A 20,351-nucleotide genomic window follows, 5' to 3' on the forward strand; every position below is an offset into this window, starting at 1 on the left:
AAGTATATCCCTTAATTAAGGGATGGGGAATTGAGAAGGATATTAAGGAATAGCAAAAGAAAGAAAAAGAATAGTAAAAGGAAGAAAAAAAATTGAATCGTAAAATAGATAGCGGAAATGAATTTAATGGACAGACTTGCCTCGTATTTCTTTTTCTTTTTTCGCTTTGTTTTTAGTTTCTTAATTTTCATTTCATGTTAATTTCTGTAATTAGAATGGAAAAAACTTTCTCAAATACATATATACATGTATGCTGTATCTAATATATAATTAGACTAACAGATTCATGTATTAAACTATACACACATAAGAGAAAATTTTCCTTAAATTTTTTTGTTTTAAAGAAATATGATAATGAAAATGCATTTTATCTAGCTCTAATTCTTATAAAATATCAGAGTTGTGATTTCATTAATAGATTATAGTCATTTTTATACACATATACATGACAATATTTCTATATCTTTTCTAATTCGACTAATTTTATCTAATTTTCTTTTAAATTCATTCGTTTCTTCCACCGCCCAAAGCGCGGTTAAATCTACTAGTTTTCTAAAATTTCAGGGACTAAAATAGAAACACATAACACGGCATTAACAATATCGTCCAAAATCCCACAGATCAAATTTGAAACATTCTCTCAACTCGCCCTAACTCAGACTCGGCCATGTGGAGAAACACGGTGGGTTTCTCTTCGAAGCTCCTAGCCGCCTCCAAATCCTCCTCCTCTCTTCGTCTTCCTTTAGTTCATCATGGCGTTGTTACCCGATCCACTTCTACAGCCGCCGGCTCCGGTCCGGAGTCAACTGAAGCTGCCGGTTCAGTAAAGTTGGGGTTTTCGTCCGGATCTCCGGGTCCTTCAGCTGTGGATCTTTCATCTTTTGCGGCTGCAGCATCAGTTTTGAAATCTAGGGATGTTGTGGATTTTGCTAAGCACTATGGGCGCTGTTATTGGGAGCTTTCTAAAGCTCGCTTAAGGTTTGCCCCTTTTTGCTGTGTGAATCCTTATTCAAAGTACTGTTGGATTTATTTGGACCGGATGATGTAGTTGATTGTTCCTGTAATGGTACTGCAACTGCTGTTTAGTATTTGCCTAATAACTTGCTGAATCCAATTATTGGAGTATGTGAATTAACTTATGTATCAACTGGCTTCGTAGAGTTATTGGGACGTTAGGGCCTGTGTAGTTGTGCTTACAGGAATGGACTTTAGGTCATCTTGTAGATATCACGAAGGATATTGATCTGATATTGATCCTGCTACAATGCTCTCAGTGTGAGCCCATTTGCCCCAGTTTTGGTAGGTTGTGGGTTATAGTAGGTCGCCCAGTGGATTGGTCGACATGCACGCGATTAATGAAAATTGGTTTTCCTTTTCATGTTAGATTTTGTGTTGGAAACTCTAGGTGAAATGATAATAAAAAAGTAGGCGAAGAAAAAAAAGTAGGTGATAGTGGGTCAAAGAGTGAGGCTGGACTCTGGAGTGTAGTGGACATACCAATTTACTCTTCGATTGTTGATGCTAGTTTTGATAACACAAAAGAAATCATTTTTTTCATTAAACCAAGTTTGTTACTTCAAGGATTAGTGTTTAGAAGTAGTGCAAATTACAATTTTAAGGCGGATTAAGATCCAATTGAGAAGCAGAAAAAGAAGACTAATTACTATTTTCTGGTGCTTTCGGCTCCATTCCTCATTTTTCAATGTTCTGATATGAAATTCTTTTAGCAGGAGAAAAGTGCGTGCTGTCAACCATTCCAACTTTTATATCTTACTATCCTTGGCTTATTTTTTTTAGAGAGAGGGGTGGAAGGAGGGGGGATATTTGGTTGATGTATTGTGTGTTTTTCTGCCTTTTATTTCTTTCTCTTGTGGTGGTTGTGAGGCAAGGGTACCAATGTGTAGAATAAATTCCCATGATAGCTGGCTGCTGCAGATAATCAAAATTTTGCGGGGTGAAGATCCAAGACTCTGGCAACTTAGCTGAGTAATTAGTGAATGATATACATGAACTATAGCAATATAATAATGAAGGACAAACGGTTTTAGAAGGTAAGGCAGTCTTGTCAAAATGTGACTAAATGGGAGTAGCACGTGTTCGAGGTTGACTGTGTATGTTGTACTGTATCTGACTGATACACTTGGACAGTTGGATGTTGTCCATAAAGTACTCTAAGCCTCTATTGTTTCCCTAAAGGGTTAACTTTCAATAGAACACTTTGGTTTTTATGGCCGTTTTAATGATTTTCCTGGTGATGGTAGGTCCATTTACTCATTTAGAGCAATAAAAGTTAAAACATATTATAGGGGTCCGAAAGTGAGAAGCAAAAGAAGAGGCTAGCAGCTATTATTATACTACAAAAAATCATTAAAGACTCAATTCGTATCCAATTTTAATGGATTTTCCTGTTCATTTTAGATTTACATTGCAAATGTTTTAGGTGAAATGATGTAATTCTGCATCTTATTGATGCCTTTTCTAATGCAATTTACTTCATAAAAAAAATTAGGTGAAATGATAAAAATAGATAGGCTATGAAAAGCACACCAATAAAAAAAAAAGTTCCCTTTCAAGATACAAGCTTCTTATCTTCTGTAAAAAACACACAATAAAAAAAAATAGAAGTAGGAGATTGTGGGCCAAAAAGTTAGCTTGAGATTAGTCTTAGCTTGTCAAGGCTAGTTTTAAAGGACATGAGAATCAACTTTTTCATCAAATGAAGTTAGTTACGTTAGTGTTTTAGTATTATAAATTAGAAGCTTAAGCAAATTAAGATCCAGACCAAGAAGCAGCAAAAAAAGACAAGACACTGGTTTTTCTTGTTCTCCAGCTCCATTCCTCATTTTTCAGTGGTCTAATATGGATTTCCTTTAGTGGGAGAAAAAAGAGTGCTATCAACCATTCCAAATTTCTGATCTTAGTATTCCTTGGCTCTTCACTCAGTTGAAGAGCTTCTATATTCTTTATTGACTACAGCTTGGATCTATTGCTTGTTCTGATTGTTCCAGTCTTTTCTTTCCAGAATGTTGGTAAATGAGCTACTCAATATGTTACCACTATGTATTTTTGCTACTTCATTTTTCTCTAAACACTTATTTCAGTATGCTAGTTGTTGCAACCTCCGGCGCTGGGTATGTCCTTGGGAGTGGTAGTGCCATTGACTACATGGGACTTTGCTGCACATGTGCTGGCACAATGATGGTGGCGGCATCGGCTAACACGTTAAATCAGGTATAATGCTGCAATCTTGCTGACAACTGAATGGCCACCTAAATGAGAATTGAAGCCCTCCCACGATAAAGTGGGTAAATCCCCGGGTGGGCCGTCAAGAAATTTGTGCCTTTTCCCTTAATGTTTTTCTTTGAGAAACAATTGAAGGATATAAGCTTGTATCCATCAGTGTCAGTTGATGCAGCATATGCTTTTCATGCATTTTTTTAAGCAGTGAAACTCAGTGATTAATTGTTGTAGTTTTTGCTCTTAGGTGTTTGAGGTAAAAAATGATGCTAAGATGAACAGAACTAAGAGAAGACCATTGCCATCAGGACGGATTAGTATACCTCATGCAGTAACATGGGCAGCATCTTCTGGGATAGTGGGCACTGCTCTACTGGCTAGCAAGGTGGCCGGATATCCTCTGCAACTAGTCTGACAATATATATATATATTGCAATTAGATAGACTGTCTTTCTTTCCGTTGATATAAATTATTGATTGAGGGATTGATGTTGCAATTTCTATGACAAGGCTTCTACAGGCTAATCTGTTGGCAGCTGGCCTTGGAGCTTCTAATCTTGTGCTGTATGCGTTTGTATACACACCGCTAAAGCAGATACATCCAATAAATACATGGGTCGGTGCAATTGTTGGTGCTATCCCACCGCTGCTTGGGTAATTGTCTTGTTATACACTCTTTAGGCTTTCTGCCTTACCAATATCGGTCCCACCTAAATTTTGTGTCTATGTACCTGCGCATAAAGGAGACATGATCTTTTATCATTCTATTTTGTTTTTTTCTTACAAGTTCACGAATTAATTGTTGGTTTGAGAATGTTCATTGATAGGCATATTTTGGCATGCTGTACTATGCACGTAATTTTACTAGACTGATCGTTTTGGCATGCTTCAGATCTATATTTTCTTTGAGTATGCTTCATTGCGCTCCTCAGAGTTATGCATTACTTAATTTTGTTATGTAGCTATTCTGCATAGTAAAATAGCAATTCCACCTTCAGAGTGCAACTCTCTTCATGGATTATGATTATTTTCAGACCCGTTGCATGGGAAGTTTCTTATTTAGTTGCAGAAAGGATGAAATATTATCCAGCTGAATTGCATATTTACGTTATAAATTGCCGTTTGTTACTACGGAAATGTTAATAGAGTACCACTTACAGCAAGTACCTGGATATAACTATGTTTTAGCTTGTTTTTTGGTATTTTTGCAATTGCTGTGGGTCTACAGCTGATGAGCCCATAATGAAAGGTTTTCTCTCCTTGTATAGGTGGGCCGCAGCTTCTGGTCAAGTGTCTCTGAATGGATTGCTCCTCCCAGCAGCTCTGTACTTTTGGCAAATACCTCATTTCATGGCCCTAGCGTACTTGTGCCGTAAAGATTATGCTGATGGAGGGTAAGTACTGATTATGTAATGATCTTCAATGTCAAGGCTGTTGCATGGTGAAAGTAGCCATATTGTTTCAATTAATGCTCATATGCATCTAGACACCGAGAATTTTCCCGCATGTGCTATCTCTAAAGAGGTCCTCGAGCTTTAGTCTTCATGTAATAAATGACCGATAAAAATCTTGGGCTACTGGAGGCTTATTGTGGGCTGGGGGTGGGGGAGCTTGAATATTTGTTGATGATGCTTGCAATAAAAGCTGCTTGACATCATGTAGCGTCCTTTTTTTTCTCATAATGTTCTATATATTTCTTCTAAGTTGGCCCCTGAGATTCTTCCTGGACTTATCATTTATCATTCTCTGTATAGGTTCAAGATGTTCTCTCTTGCTGATGCTTCTGGTCAGAGGACAGCCGCTGTTGCCTTGAGGAACTGCCTATATCTACTACCATTGGGTTACCTAGCCTATGATTGTGAGTCAATTTTCTATATAGGAATATTTCCATTTTTCCATTACTGTCTGTGTAAAAATTACTTGACATGGCTTGAAGCGCCACCAAGTTTTATAAGGTAAGTGGACTAGTATTTTCCTCTCTGTCCAACGTTAGGTGTCTTAAGTTGACTTTAATTACGTGAATTTGACCCTTTTTGTAGATGACCCTGGTTTAGGAAAGTGTGTACAATGACAACTTTTTAGGTTTCTGTGGAGTACATAAATATGAAATTGCTTAAATATCATTATGGAAATGCTACCTGAGTTGTAGAAAATCTTGGAATGAATATCTGGTCCTAGATTGGTTTGCCTAGCAGCTTCATGGTTTCATGGCAATTGCTCAATGTACCTTTCCTCTGTTTGTGATTACCGTTTGTACTTTGTTAACGTCTAACCTCCCTCTTCCTGCTCGTCTCTGAACTTCCTTCTCTTATGACTGTCTGCATGCAGGGGGGTTGACATCTGGGTGGTTTTGCCTGGAATCGACACTTCTTGCTCTGGCTATTAGCTGTACAGCAGTATCATTCTACCTGAACCGTACAACCAAAGAGGCTAGGAGAATGTTCCATGCCAGCCTTCTCTATCTTCCCGTATTTATGTCTGGGCTTCTAGTTCATCGTGTAACTGAGAGTCAGCAGCAAATGACTATTGAAAACTCCATTAAGATTGTTGAGATGTCATCTTCATTGGAAAGTACAGAGGGGTCGCAAGAAAACAGAAAGAAACAGTCTGTAGGTGGTAGTCAACGTCGGCCACCTGTATCGTATGCCTCAGTTGCTCCATTTCCTTTCTTGCCAGCTCCTTCATATGCCACACCATAAGATATGAATCTTTTCTCGAAATTTGTTTTTGTACTAATGTAATAAAAACAGGAACAGAAGTACCCCTTTATATTGGCTTATTGGCAGCACCTGGATGTCATACTTTTAAAGGTTTGAGACTTTGAGTAACTTTGGGCGTGGGATGTCCAAGGAATAGATTTTGTTCTTTTTATTGTTTGGTCCACAATTATGTTTACCAGAGCAAAGTGGTATCTTACAGATGATGCATATGGAATAATCTTATTTCCTTGATCCGGTGTTGCGGAGAGCTTTTACATGATTGGCATAAATAACGTCGAGGCTAGTGATGTTGCGAGAGCGACTTTGTAAATTCATTGATGCTATGGATGAAGTGCATTTTGTCTCAAATTGAATGTCTTGTTGGTGAACTTCACCATATTTCAAGGTGCATTTAGAATTGCTACGAAAGAAGTTTTAAAAATTAGATACTCGAAAATTACATGAAAGCCATTGTAAGTAGAAAGTAAGTATAAAAGAAGGTAACAAGAATTAGTTTTAAAAAAGAAAAGTTAAAAGAATTTCACTTAATATATATATATTAACAGGTGCTGGTAATAAAGAACATAACCATCGCGATTGCTGGTCAAAGAACATAAACATGACAAGTTCTGGGTTAAAGAACATAACCATAAGGGGTCATTTGGTATGATGGAACTACTTGAAAAAATAATTCATCTATTATTTCATTTTGTCATTCTTTTTCATTTTATCATAGGGAAATGACATTGTACAGTCCCTCTCAAAATAATAACTGAAAAAATGTATGTATATATGTATGTATATATATGCATACACACATTCTATATGTTATATAAAAAAGTCTACTATAATTTTATACACTTTTTCGGATAGCGAATATAAATAATTTCTGGCGCGACTAAAAGTGAGAAAAGCACGGCTATACAGCTTTCCTGCCTCTGTGACCCGAGGATCCAAAATCCATACAATTCGATATAAAACATTGTACATGATGAATTCTCTGGAGCTTCAGCATTGATTAGGTTTCAATAGGGAGTTAAAGTGTATTATCCAACATACATAATGACCTATTGCTTTGACGGACGAAATTGCTATCGATGTTACAACAACCAAAGAACTACACTAACCCCACTGTCCATTTTGTTCCATTTAGACTCGTCACATTCTAATTTATTCAATGTTTGGTTTATGGAGTAGTTTGAATTATACAAATCCTTGTATTACTTAATATACCAATTGATTTATTATTTTATGCCGCCAATAATATGGAATAACTAATCCTGTAATCCATGTATAACTTATACATAGATAAAAGTACCAAAAGGTCAAAAATATTCCTGTCTTTTTCGTAAAGCATATAAATTATAAAAGCCAATCAACCAAGGGTATAAAAGTAAACTCAATGATTCTTAGCTTAATACATAAATAAATATTTTAAATGAAATCTTGTATATCTAATTTAGTGCTCATCTCATTTTTTGGCATTATTCTAAATGTCAAATAGCATCTTACCCTGAAATTAAAATTATTATAATTATGGCGCCTTTTGTCCACCATAGCAAGAGGTACATCAAGCTTTTCAGCATATGTTGTTGTCCCAACAACCGTGCCATCATTGGCGGCGACCACAACAAGGTCAGAACATATGCCCTTACTGATAAATGTAGTCTATCATTACGGGTGGAATGTGCAAGAGAAATAGGACGTGGACAAATAGAGAAGCGTGAGAAATTGGACCACGCATAAGAAAGAGAGAGAGTAAGCAATTCCGCCGGTATTGTTATTTTAAATATAATATTTGTTTTGATTGTTAGTATTTAAATTTTATTATATTATATTGTTACGTAACGACGAAAAATGTCACTTTATGGAATGACTGATTTGGTGTGATAGCATCATTACCTTATTTTTTCCCTCTCATCTTGCACTTCCTTATTATTAAATAATCATATTTTATTCTTTACCCTACTTTTGTATATAATAATTCTACTCCATATCCTATTTTTTTATTAGTAATGTTACAAGTTTATTCTTTATATTATTGGTGTGTGATATCATGAAACGACGACAAATAATGCAATCTATCCAAAAATTGCATTTATCAAACAATACAGTATAATACAATACTATACATTATGAAACGACGTATAACATGATACGACCCAAGATAACCAATATGCGCTTTGGATGTCTTTCGCAATTGGAGGTTATGCGTGCAATTTTCCATCAATTGAAGACGGTGTAATTGGAGGTTATACTTGTAATAAGCGATGACACTTAATTTCTTAGAATTAGCTTAGGGATATTTGGTTCATTTTTAGTACCCACTCCAGTATAAATAGCCCTTAAGATTTTTATTTTAGGGGAACTAATTTTGATGAATGATATAATGGTAATTTGCCATTGTTGATGACAACTTTATTCAAGATATGTTTTTCAAGTGGAATCACACTTCAACTTGAAGGTATTCCTATAATTTAGATTTATTTTGTTATGTAATTATTGGATAATTAATTATTTTAATTATTTTGTATTTATAATTTTATTGGGTCTATTCTCAAATTCTATCTTTTAATTTCTTGTCAATCGCATTTAGATTCGTATTATAACAACAATCCAACAAGCTATAAAGTGGCACTCATTTGCGGCACTTGCATGTATATTCATGGCTCGGGGGCCAAACTGAGTAAGAAGGTAAAAATGGGCAAATTTTGATTGTATTATTGTCCCAACTGACAAAAAGAATAAATAAAGGGTTCCTAGAAAAGAAAATTTAAGGGTTAGTACGGTGTTCCACATAATTGAGTTGTGTTATTGCACGATAGGCAAAAGCTTAGGGGGTGAAAGTCAAAATAGAAAGACGATGTCTTAATTTCTTCTGGAACCTCAATGGGAAAGAAGGAAAGTGGGAAGGTAGGGGAGAAATGGCGGTGAGACAGAAAGCAGTGGCGACGCTGCCGGCGTTGATGCGAGCTATGAGGAAGGGAACCCCAAACCCTAACCATATGCCGTTGAATCAACCGTTGCCTTCACTGAGACGAGCATTCTCACTTTACGATCAAATCAATCTTATCGATAATGTTCCTGAAGATCAATTGCGCTTCCAACAGTACTTCCCTATTCTTCCCTCTTTAATCAGTTTCTTACTTATTTTCTGTATGCGGTTATTTTCTTGTCAAATTAGGAGTATTTATGACCTATTTGAGCTAAATTTCATTTGAAGAACAATTTATGCAATTTTGTTTTCTTCTAGTTTAGGTATCTTACGTCGTATCTAGTGTTCAATTTTTTTATGACTCTGGTGACCGAGCCAGCTTGCTCGACTGTTCCATCGGTACCTACTACCTCCACCGGCAGATAGCTTTTTTTCTTTTTTTGCCTCGTATCTGGTGGCTAACTCAACCAATTTTTTTAGCATTATTTGAGCAAAACTCTTCAAAGTTCAGAAACTAATAAATTGCAATTACTTCAATGAGGCAAGTAATGGCATAATTACTTTGGTTAGAATTCGTCACGCAGCTTAGGCATGCTAGTTGACCACTTATGTATTTGCTGCGGATGTTTATTGTCTCAGTGAGCGTATAGAACTTTTAGTTTCATCTTACATTTGCAGTTTAATAACATACTAGCAGAGATTTATTTTTTACCCTTTGTGCCTTACTTCCTTTCAAATATTTGTTCAATTGTCAATCAAAAATGTCATTATTGCTCTATATTTCTGATAATCAGCCTTATCAAATGATAAATATTTACTTTTTATATCAAACATAAAGAAAGGAGACTTATTTCAAAGTTATTCCCATTTCCTACTAGCTTTCTAAATTTGCTTGGCTGTTGTTTTTGTGGAGGGGCATGAAGGATGGAAAAAGGAGACCCATATATAGAAATGTAGATAGAAAAGACCGTTACTAATAAACACAGTGTTTTCTCTCAGCTTTAAAGAATCCTGGAGGAGGGGAGAAATCAGCGAATTAAAGTTGCTATTCAGTTGTTGTTTAGCTTTACAATAGGTGTTAACCAAAAACTTGCATTGCCTTTGGACCGCAAAAAGCTAAGAAAAGTTAAAAAAACACCCACACCCTTTATCAAAAAATTTAGGAAATCACCCACACCATATGGCAAATACCACACGTACTAATCTTGAAATGTTCGTACTGACTTTGGGTGAGTCAAGATGTGGTCCTTAAGAAAAATGTCTGGTTGTATGATATTTCTGGGGAGTACAAATCAAGCTATAAAATTTAGTGGGCTATCTTGTTAGTATTACTAGGCTTGTGGACTGTTTTGTGCTTTTACGTCTTAAATTTTGCCAAGCTGGTTCAATAGATATACTATATAGCCTCATAACCCTCTGGGTGGATGGCTTCTTTAGCTCTCTTTTGTTAATTTTATTGCTTAATGCCCTGCTTTCATAGTAATGGTAATTTGGTATCATTTCCATTTTAAGCCCCTGTACTACCATGTTGGTGAAAATACTGAGTTTGCTGGGCTGGATGAGGTGGTCTAATTCACACCAGTGATTCCCAGTAAAATCAGATGATTAACATTCAGGAGGGGACTCTGGTCCCTACTATGGGTTCCTAGGTTATTTCAAAATCCTGGTAACAAAGTCTTGGGTATGATTGGCGTGAGTCTAAGATGAAAGCATGTGAAGAGAGGATGTAAATGCTTGGACTAAGAGAGATGTTAAAGCTTGAAGTGTATAGAAATTTGTAACGAATTGAGTTAATAGAAAAGAGTTGATATGTGTTGTATGTGTGATGGATGATATCTATTCTATGTACAAATGGTCTTATTTATAGCTACAGGGTCAGTCATTTAAACCACCTTCTTAACGTGCTCGCTTTTGTTTCGTAAAAGTACGGCACATTTAGTTAATGTTGAGATGGTTCATTGCTTGCTTGATTCTGCCTTTTTCATCTTGACTAAGTCACCAACCGCCTTTAGCTCCATGTTCAGCTGACATGTTCGTTTCCCACTTCAATGAGAGGCAATTACTTGACTGGGTTGTCATAGAGTAAAACCCTATATGACTTTTCCCTTTACTAATCCATTAGGATGGATGTTGGGCTAATCTCATTTAGGCCACATTGCCACGATTTATACTAAGCCTCAAAGGGTCTCTTCTGGGTGCCCATGGCTGCGTATCGTGGTCAATTTTGCTGTGGTCATGATTCAATTCAGATAGCCTAAGAAGATGGCCAGATGGCCTCAGTCCGTGCCGACTCAAAATTTTCGTGTTAACAGATTTTCTTTCTTACAAGAATTTGGTTGTGGCACTTTTTTCTTGGATTGCAAGACATGTTAATATGTATCAGTACCTGATTATTTTAATAGTTTTTTTGGGCTCCTTATAGGTTTACTGATACCGGGTTCAAAGTTAATGGTCTACATTATGAAGGTAGCTTGCTTTGTGTTGGCAACTTGTTAATGTCTTGGCATCCCAAGAAACTTTCGGAGGTTACTTCAGAAAGGTACTTACTTTTGCTCCTCATTGAACCTGGTACCTTCCTTGAATGTACTATAAGCTGGTTAGACATGGGAAACCTTTTATACATTTGGATTGGACTGGCCAATCGAAGTGGTTCAGTCTGGTTTAGCTTGTAGTCAATTGAAGCTAAGGAGCTGATGCCTAGTAGCTCAGTGGGATGACCAAAAAGTGACAGCAGGGTGAAAGAATGTCCCATCCTTCCAAGTTGTATTCCTCTTTTTAGTTGATATTCCCTTCATAATGTCCAATTTCTTTTGAAAGAAAATTCTGTCATATGTCAAACAAAAACAGTAATTACAGGGATCCAAATTTTACACTATTTTATGTAACTTTTTTCCTCTTATGGTCTGCAAAGCTAAAAATTACTAATATCTTCACGTGCCCCTTCCGATGAATAATAAACTATACAATAGTCGACACTCACTTTTTAACTTGTAGCCTGTTTGGCCTAGGGCTGTGCATGGATCGGATCGGATCGGATCGGATTTAGCACATTTCGGATTGAAATTTCGGATTTCGGATTCCACAAAACGCAATCCGAATCCGATCCGAATTATATCGGATTGGATCGGATTGCATGATTTCGGATCGGTTTGGTGATCGGATTTTCGGATCGGATTCAACAGTTCATAACAGAACAAAATTAACATAAACAACAGTTCAATTCAACATAGTTCTAATTCTTGTGAACATCAGTCCTAATCCACATAGTTCTTGGTCATCTCTATAGTTCTAATTCTTGTGAACAAAGTTCTCGAACATCAGTCCTAATTGACATACACATAGTTAATAATTATAATTCAACAAGAAAAGGAAAGCTGCAAATCCTAATTCTTGTGATAGAATCCATTACATAAACAAAACACAATCTTCATAACAAAACAAAATATACTGAAATCTCAAATATATGTCTAATGAACTGAAATCCTCAACCTGAATTCCTTAATAGACTACACAAAAGAGTTCCACGTTCCAACTTCTCTGGCCATCGCACTCAATCCTGATTCCTGGCACGCTTTCAAGTTCTGCAACACTGCACTAGTAAAAAATGAGAGGATCAGTAAATCACAGCCCTAAGTAAATGAGAGAAACATGCAACTCGGCATTAGTCAGGGTGGGTAGGTGTGGGTAGGTGGCTGATACCAAATGGTTAAACCTCCTCTTCAGAACAGTTAAACCATCATTTCTGTTTATTTTAGTGACTACTATACCTTTGTCCTTTAACTTTTTCAATTAATAAGCTTCAAACTCACTTTTTTCTTCATATTCTCGAGGAAACGTATTCTCGAGTACCTCTGTAATTGTTCATATACCTGTAAACCTCGGTAGCATCTTTCAATTAACAAATTAATCACTGTTCAATGATTTTACCAGGATCATCCATCAGCTGAGGCCTGCATAAAGTCAAGCTGTAAACATCAACAATTGCTTGTAGATAAACAAATACAATCAAGACGAACCATTCACCTCCGTAAAAATACAAACTAACTACCCAAAGAGGGAATAATGATCCTTCCTTTCCAACCATTGCGCAACTGCTTCACCATTGGGCCTTTTTAGGTAAAGGTAGTGTGGTCATGTAACTGAATTTTTACCTTGGACAAAGGGTAAACTCGAGATTTTGGACAGCTAGAATGGGCATACTAATTACAACTAATATACTTCATGAGAGTTTCAAATTCAACAACAAAAGATAAGATTGAAACTCACCATTGAATACCATAATAGTGAGACACTGATTTAGAATAAATAGCTCTTCACATGCTCTTTGATTTATCTACAATCCCGTTTAGACTACTGTTTTTACATCTAGCGGTCATAAGGAAATTCCATGTTGTTCTCTGTCACTTTGAACGGCTGAGGATGTTGGCCAGAGCAATAGAGATTCCACATCTTAAAATAAGATCGCTCCAGATTCCGTACCTAATGATGCATAGAAAGAAAAACCAGTGTGTAAGTAAATCATAGCACAATCGTAACGCGTGTATAATCTAAGGTACATGACTTCATAAGCATAGAAATATAACAGTCGTGTATAATGGTGTTGGATCACTCACCCAGCGTCCTGTATCAAACAGAGGGCAACTCAGACGAACAGCCTTGAGTCTATTGGTGAGATCTTGGAGCTTGGGGCGATTCAGTGCCAGTGACACTGCCTTCTCTTCATACTCCTTCATACTGTAAAATGTAAAGCAAATAAACATGAACAAGCCCAAAAAGGTAGACACACAGATAAGAAAATAAGTCATCCTTCTCTAAGAAAGGGGGAGAAAGAGAGAGAACGAGAGAGAAGGAGTGAGTCTTAGTGTCTTACCAGTGCGGTCGCCGGTCGCCGGAACACAAAGAAGAGATAGAGGAAGCGACGAGCAGGAGCAGCTTGAGCCTTGAGGCGTGAAGTGAGCAGCAGCCAGCAGTCTCTGCCTCTCTGGGTGTGAGGCGTGAAGTGATGGAGCAGCAGAATGAAATAAGACCTAACCGGCTAACCCTAACAATAAAATTAGTATTTATACTTCCCTTAATAAATTCGGATTTCGGATCGGATCGGGTTCAAACTATACAAATCCGAATCCAATCCGAAAATCCGAAATTTTAATAAATCAAATCCGAATCCGAAATCCGAAATCCGAAATTGAGCGGATCGGATCGGATTTCGGATATCCGATCCAAATGCACAGCCCTAGTTTGGCCTAGCTTCTGCAAAGCCAAAAGTGCTTATTTTAGATAGTTGAGGTGTTTGGCCAAGCTTTTAGGGAAACTTCTCCCCGTAAGCACTTTTGAAATCTTGGCCAACACAAGTTTCTGTTTTAATATTCGCAAAAGTGATATCAAATTTAGCCAAACACAAATTGCTACTCTCCAAAAGTACTTTTTCGAAAAGCATTTTTCTGATAAAAAGCACTTTTCAGAATAAGCAAATTTTGGAAGTTTGGCGAAGCAGGCTATTAGCCTGGTCAAAGCGAGAGATTTAATTTGGGGTAAAGCTAAAGGGAGTAGTACCATGTCCACAGCCCTTGTATTACATAATTTTGGACATTTTACTGTGCCACAAAGTTCAACTCTTTAGTTATATTGCATGTATATCACTTATGAAACGCTTTTTCCCCTCAAAAAATATCAGATGTTTCCTTTTGCAATTTGTTATACAGTCACATCTGACATGCCATTGGTGCGTGCTTCATGCAGCTTATCTATCTTCCAGACTGTGCGGCCAGTTCCAGGTGAGTAGCCAGTCAGTCTATTTTTGAAGAATGCGATGCTCAGCTGATGTTTCTCTGCACCTACCTTCATGTTCATGTACAACATTGTTATGGTGCTCATTCTGTTGGACCTTTCATGTCTAATTTGTTGTTCCTTTTCTAGCAGGGACCAAGCAAATTTATCTTATTTTTTATGTCTTTAAAAATTTATTTACCCTATTTCCTTTCAAGTTAGCAGCATTGATTGAAATGTTCTGAAATCTTTAGTGGTACACAGCTTTATGCTTCTTCTTCCACATAAAAGGGGAAAATACTATGCTAGTGTGTGGCAAGTTCTGATGACATCACACTGTAAGATTGCTGCAAATTTGTCTGGTGCAGTTTCCTGCGTGAGAACGATTTACTACTTTGCTTTGGTTGGGTTCTCTTGGCTGAACTCGATGTGCCATCTAACATAGGCTAATCTTTCTTCTTTGATACATCATTTGTGAAAAGTGTTATACCCTTTATGTCACCTGTATTGTGCTAGTATTGTTTGAAATCAAGGAAAAAGCTTGAATTTGTAATTCAAGGGGGTTAATGATTTAAAATTTTAATCAACCAGTTAAAGGTGCAAAGTTTAATATGTGGGAGGTTGTCTCACAGCCAGTAGTCAAAAACTATAGTTGTTTTATACTGATTTAAGATCTTGGAGAAGTAGCCATGATTATTCATGGTAATTAGATATTCTGAGTATTCATGGCGATTAATATTCTTGGCATGAATAAAAAGAAAAAGTATGTAAAATAGATTGGCAGAAGGTATGATCTAGCTATTCTTAAAATATTTGATTAATAAACCTATTTTTGATCGGAAAAATGATGGTAAATTTTAGTATTAGGAAGAATAGTTGCAGCTGTGCGGTGTTGATATTCTGCTCTGTTTGGTTTGTGTTTGCCAATAACTTGTTAGAGGAAAAAACCTGGTGGTCAAGGTTGATTGATTATTTCAAAGTATCTTGCAATTAAGTTTGTGTGGTTTTTGCACTTTAAAAAAAGAGGGCTGGGTGATGTTTGTCTAAGTACTACTACTTGTTAAAAAATCATTAGTATTTTAAGTTGAACAGGATGCAGTAATTTGTTTGACCTCCGGAGAAAGAGAACTATGGATGTTTAACAAACACCCTTAGCTTTGAAGAGTTTGGGTAGAAGGAAAATTAAGCATAAATTTTTTGAGAAAATCATGCATCGACGGGTGTGGCGTAGTGGTCAATGAAGTAGGTGAAAACCATGAGTAACTCTTGGTGGGTAGAATTAGCCGGTATCTGTGTGGTAGGAGTTAGTAGGTACCCACTAGAATAATCAAGGTGCATGCAAGTTGGCCCGGACACCATAATTAGTTATGAATTTGCTTAATCGAATTGTACAGAAAAACCATGACTAACTCTTTGTGGAAGATGTTGGTCTCCTCTTTTTGCATTGTTTACTAGTCAACTGTGGAGCATGTCCTTGAATCCCTGGCATGTCCTGGACCATGCCAAATCCACTTGGAGCTACTGCAATGTTGGACCAAAGAAGGGTTGGGCAAGAAATCACTAAAGACTCGGAATTAATTACCATTCCTCAAGCCATTTGGTGGTCTGTTTGGCTTGAAAGCAATGACGGAATTTTTGAAGGCCATAGGAGAAATTTACATAGCCTTAAACAAAGATGCATGTTGTTGCTAGCTTTTTGGTGCAACCTGGTTATTGTACAGGATGTTGATGCAATTTTAGATATAATAGGGGATTTTCACAATCTGTAGTTATGTTTTGTCGCACTGGCCAAGTGCAAGCATTTATAAAATCTTTGATGACATAAAAAAATATACAGAAAAATCTAACGTGTGTTTTGATTATCATATAACCTAATGGGTATTGACTCTGTTCCTGATCTCGTCAAGGAATGATTATCTTCTAAATTTTATACTACTCTTGGTATGAGGCTCTTCTTTGTCTTTGTTCCTAATATAACTTCATTGCAGAGATTCTGCTTCTTGGCTGCGGGAGGTACATTCAACCAGTAAATCCTGAGCTTCGTGCCTTTATTCGTTCTACTGGAATGAAATTGGAAGCAGTTGATTCTGTAAGTATATGGTTCTGTCAATCTGTGTTTATTATGAAAATCTAAAAATAAGGGGCTATATTATCGTTTACGCACAACTGTTTCAGTAATTGTCAGATTGTGTCTGATAGATGAGATGGGTAGCCATAGAAGTTCTGAGCAAGATTTATTCTTGGTTACTGCATCATACCCCCACCATTTACTTAACGTCTCTGGAACTTTTTTTTAAAAACTATTATTGGAAGATGGAAACATGTGGAACTCTTTGATATTCCTGGACCTACATAAAGGAGTTTAAATACAACTAGATTAGCCAGCCAGCAAACCAATGCCAGAACAGTGACATTTAACTTAATGCTTTTCTTATTGGTTAATTTCTGAATGAGTATTATGGTAGCATAAACATTTCATGTATCAGCCAATGTTTTGCAAGTGGCTTTTCTCTTCCTCATTCTTTTCTAAATTTTCAATGCAATCATTGAACCATATTATTTCCGATTCATTGTGGTTCTTTACAAAATAAACTTTTAAGATGTTTCTTAATAGACACAATGAACCCATAATTGAATCACACATATTTTGGTGGAGTGATATCAGACTACTCACATGAAAAAACAAATTTCTATTTGAACTCTAAAACCTTGTTTTGCTAGCCTGTCGCTTGTTAGATATATCATGTTTTGTTGCACATATTCGTTGATCAGAGCTTGATCTTCTTCCTCATCCATATTATGTTGCTTACATTCTTTACTTCATCTGTGATGCAGAGAAATGCTGCATCAACTTACAACATTTTAAATGAAGAAGGAAGGATTGTGGCTGCTGCACTTCTCCCATATGGAGTAGAATCATAGGCCTATGATATATATGTTTTTTCTTTAACAAAGTCAAAACCTGATCAATCATGTCTGGAAATCACTTTGCTTTTACCGGAAATCAAAATGAAGGAGAATATCTTGCCAATTACTTTATCCCAAATTTGATGGGACTACTCTGTTTACAATTGACACATCATGCTCTAGTAAAGTACGTTTTATTTTTCATTACTCAAATTCATATTCTTATTTTCCCCGTAGCTCATGTAAATTTGACTTTTTAACTTGGACTTTTTTCGCTTTGAATAATACCACCAGATAGAAGTATTACTTGCAAGAGTTATGTGAACTTGAAGCTTTAGAAACCACAACTGCTCCACCCTCTCAACCTCTTCTCTCCAAAGCAGTTTAGATGCTCTAGAAGTTGAGAAAGAACCTTTGAGATGGTAGTTACCATTGGCAAATGTCCTTCTAAACAAGGATGAGTAAGAGTATCAAAGGATGTAAGATTCAAACCTGAAGGCTGCCCTGATGCAATCTGATCAAGAGTTTCAACTAACAAATTCCCTTAACATTTTAATTGCTATAGTGGATTACAAAGCGGATGACATTGGCGAGCTTCTCCAATAAAATGTTGAAGCAAGCCTCTAATTCTTATTTTTGTTTCTAAATTTATCTTGGCTCTTTAAAGTAACCCATCTTTGGTCAGAATTTTCTCGGCAAAATAAAGTACTAAAACAACGCTGTAAAATACTAACTAAAACAATTTCTTTAAAATTATCTCAAAGGAAAAGCTTTAAATAGGAGATTGTACACCATATGTCTAGTAGCTAGAAGTGATGGAGATAGTAGGAAACAAAGTCTCAGTTCAACAATACCAAAACAGAACATAATACCAAACAACAGGAAACAAAGTTTAGATGCAATCTATTACAACACCAAAACTAAACAGTCTTTCAGATCAACAAAATCAATAAGGGAGCATTCTTGGTCTGATGGACAATCTACCTGACACCTGAAACACAAGTCAGATAGTGAGATGATATTTAAGGAACTTTAACGGGAAAAAGGAGAATGAGAGGTGTTCTTGCCACTTACTCTGAACTCATAGTTTCATACCAAACACACCCTTAATGCCAATTGCCACCGGGCTAATGCTGTATTTTGGCCCGGGCCCGGGCCTTAGTGGGCCTAACGGGCCGGGCCTCGCGGTCCCGGGCTTCGTGGTCCTGGGCTCTGGCGGTCCCGGTCTTCGTGGGCTCAATGGGTGGAACCGTCCCGTGACGGGCCTAAGCCCACATGGTCATGTGCTTAACGGGCCGGGCTCGTGGGCTTCGCGGGCCTAGCGGGGGTTTTTTTTAAGGCAATTTCTTGTAGTATCATGGCTATATTAAAAATATATATGTAGTATATATGTATATCTAATTATTAAAGTGCTTGACGAAAAAGAAAATAACAAAACAATAGTAAAACACTAAATTGTCATGCATAATATATTTTCTTGTAGTATATTATATTGTATCTTATGTATATATATTCTCTTATATATTTTCTTGTAGTATATATATTGTATCTTATGTATATATATTCGCATAATATATTGTATCTTATGTATATATATTGTATCTTATGTATATATGTTCGCATAATATATTTTCTTGTAGTATATATATTGTATATTATGTATATATTTTCGCATAATATATTTTCTTGTAGTATATTATATTGTATCTTATGTATATATATTCTCTTATATATTTTCTTGTAGTATATATATTGTATATTATGTATATATTGTAGCATAATATATTTTCTTGTAGTATATATATTGTATATTATGTATATATATTCGCATAATATATTTTCTTGTAGTATATTATATTGTATCTTATGTATATATATTCTCTTATATATTTTCTTGTAGTATATATATTGTATATTATGTATATATTGTAGCATAATATATTTTCTTGTAGTATATATATTGTATATTATGTATATATATTCGCATAATATATTGTCTTGTAGTATATATATTGTATATTATGTATATATTTTCGCATAATATATTTTCTTGTAGTATATTATATTGTATCTTATGTATATATATTCTCTTATATATTTTCTTGTAGTATATATATTGTATATTATGTATATATTGTAGCTTATAAATAATTCTAAGTATAGACAAAGAAATATTGCGAAAAGAAGCTCATGGGTAGAAGCAATAAATTTTATTACCAAAAAATGGCATATCTTTCTTAGTCATCCTTCCCCCAATGGAATGAGCACAACAAGGTACTAATACCACCATTAGAAGGAAAAAACTAAGGAAGATGTGCCAAAATACAAGTTACATATTATTCTATGTATTATCTCTAACAAATCTCATAAATCCTTCAAGGTTCGGAGGAGGTTGCGTTGGTGGTGGTGGAAAAGAAGCTTGTTCATTTAGATGTGAAGTTTCATCATAATTTTCACCTTGAGACCCCCGGAACTCCGTCCAAGATTTAAGAGCTTTTAAGCCCGCAACTCTTTTAGAGGATTGTGAGCTAGACGAAGTAGGGGTTGGAATAGTTGGCCTAGCATGCTCTAAGGCAAGTTGATAAGCATTATAAACTGTTTGAGCGTTAATCTTAATTTAAGCTTTTGCATCTGCAAGTGTCGCAATTTCCTCATTTGAAAGATCTAAAGCCTTATAAATATTTGAATACCAAAAATGAGGACCTCCCAATTTCATTGTAGGATTTAGCATTGCAGCAAGACCATAAATAGGAGGGATAGGAAAAAAATATTTTTTAAACTTTTGTTTCATTTCATTTATAGCAAGT

The 20,351-nt window shown here is 36.0% G+C and overlaps 2 protein-coding genes and 1 long non-coding RNA gene across 3 annotated transcripts; 2 read left to right on the forward strand and 1 right to left on the reverse strand.

Annotated features, from left to right (window-relative positions):
- Positions 1 to 588: 588 nt before the first annotated feature.
- On the forward strand, positions 589 to 6,305 carry LOC107829283 (protoheme IX farnesyltransferase, mitochondrial). Its single transcript, XM_016656759.2, has 7 exons — positions 589 to 978; positions 3,102 to 3,231; positions 3,485 to 3,622; positions 3,758 to 3,891; positions 4,506 to 4,631; positions 4,992 to 5,095; positions 5,566 to 6,305. Exons 1-7 carry the CDS (start codon positions 668 to 670, stop codon positions 5,934 to 5,936), a joined length of 1,314 nt encoding a protein of 437 aa, XP_016512245.1. The 5' UTR covers positions 589 to 667; the 3' UTR covers positions 5,937 to 6,305.
- Positions 6,306 to 8,704: 2,399 nt separating this feature from the next.
- On the forward strand, positions 8,705 to 17,757 carry LOC107829281 (uncharacterized). Its single transcript, XM_016656757.2, has 5 exons — positions 8,705 to 9,045; positions 11,294 to 11,410; positions 14,611 to 14,645; positions 16,626 to 16,726; positions 17,473 to 17,757. Exons 1-5 carry the CDS (start codon positions 8,861 to 8,863, stop codon positions 17,557 to 17,559), a joined length of 525 nt encoding a protein of 174 aa, XP_016512243.1. The 5' UTR covers positions 8,705 to 8,860; the 3' UTR covers positions 17,560 to 17,757.
- LOC107829282 (uncharacterized) lies at positions 13,122 to 14,604 on the reverse strand. Its single transcript, XR_012711734.1, has 2 exons — positions 13,485 to 14,604; positions 13,122 to 13,350 (listed from the first exon to the last, which is right to left on the reverse strand). It is a non-coding gene; the product is annotated as an uncharacterized LOC107829282 (long non-coding RNA).
- Positions 17,758 to 20,351: the final 2,594 nt, after the last annotated feature.

Source organism: Nicotiana tabacum, chromosome 7, assembly GCF_000715075.1.
Source record: "Nicotiana tabacum cultivar K326 chromosome 7, ASM71507v2, whole genome shotgun sequence".
Taxonomy (NCBI): domain Eukaryota; kingdom Viridiplantae; phylum Streptophyta; class Magnoliopsida; order Solanales; family Solanaceae; genus Nicotiana; species Nicotiana tabacum.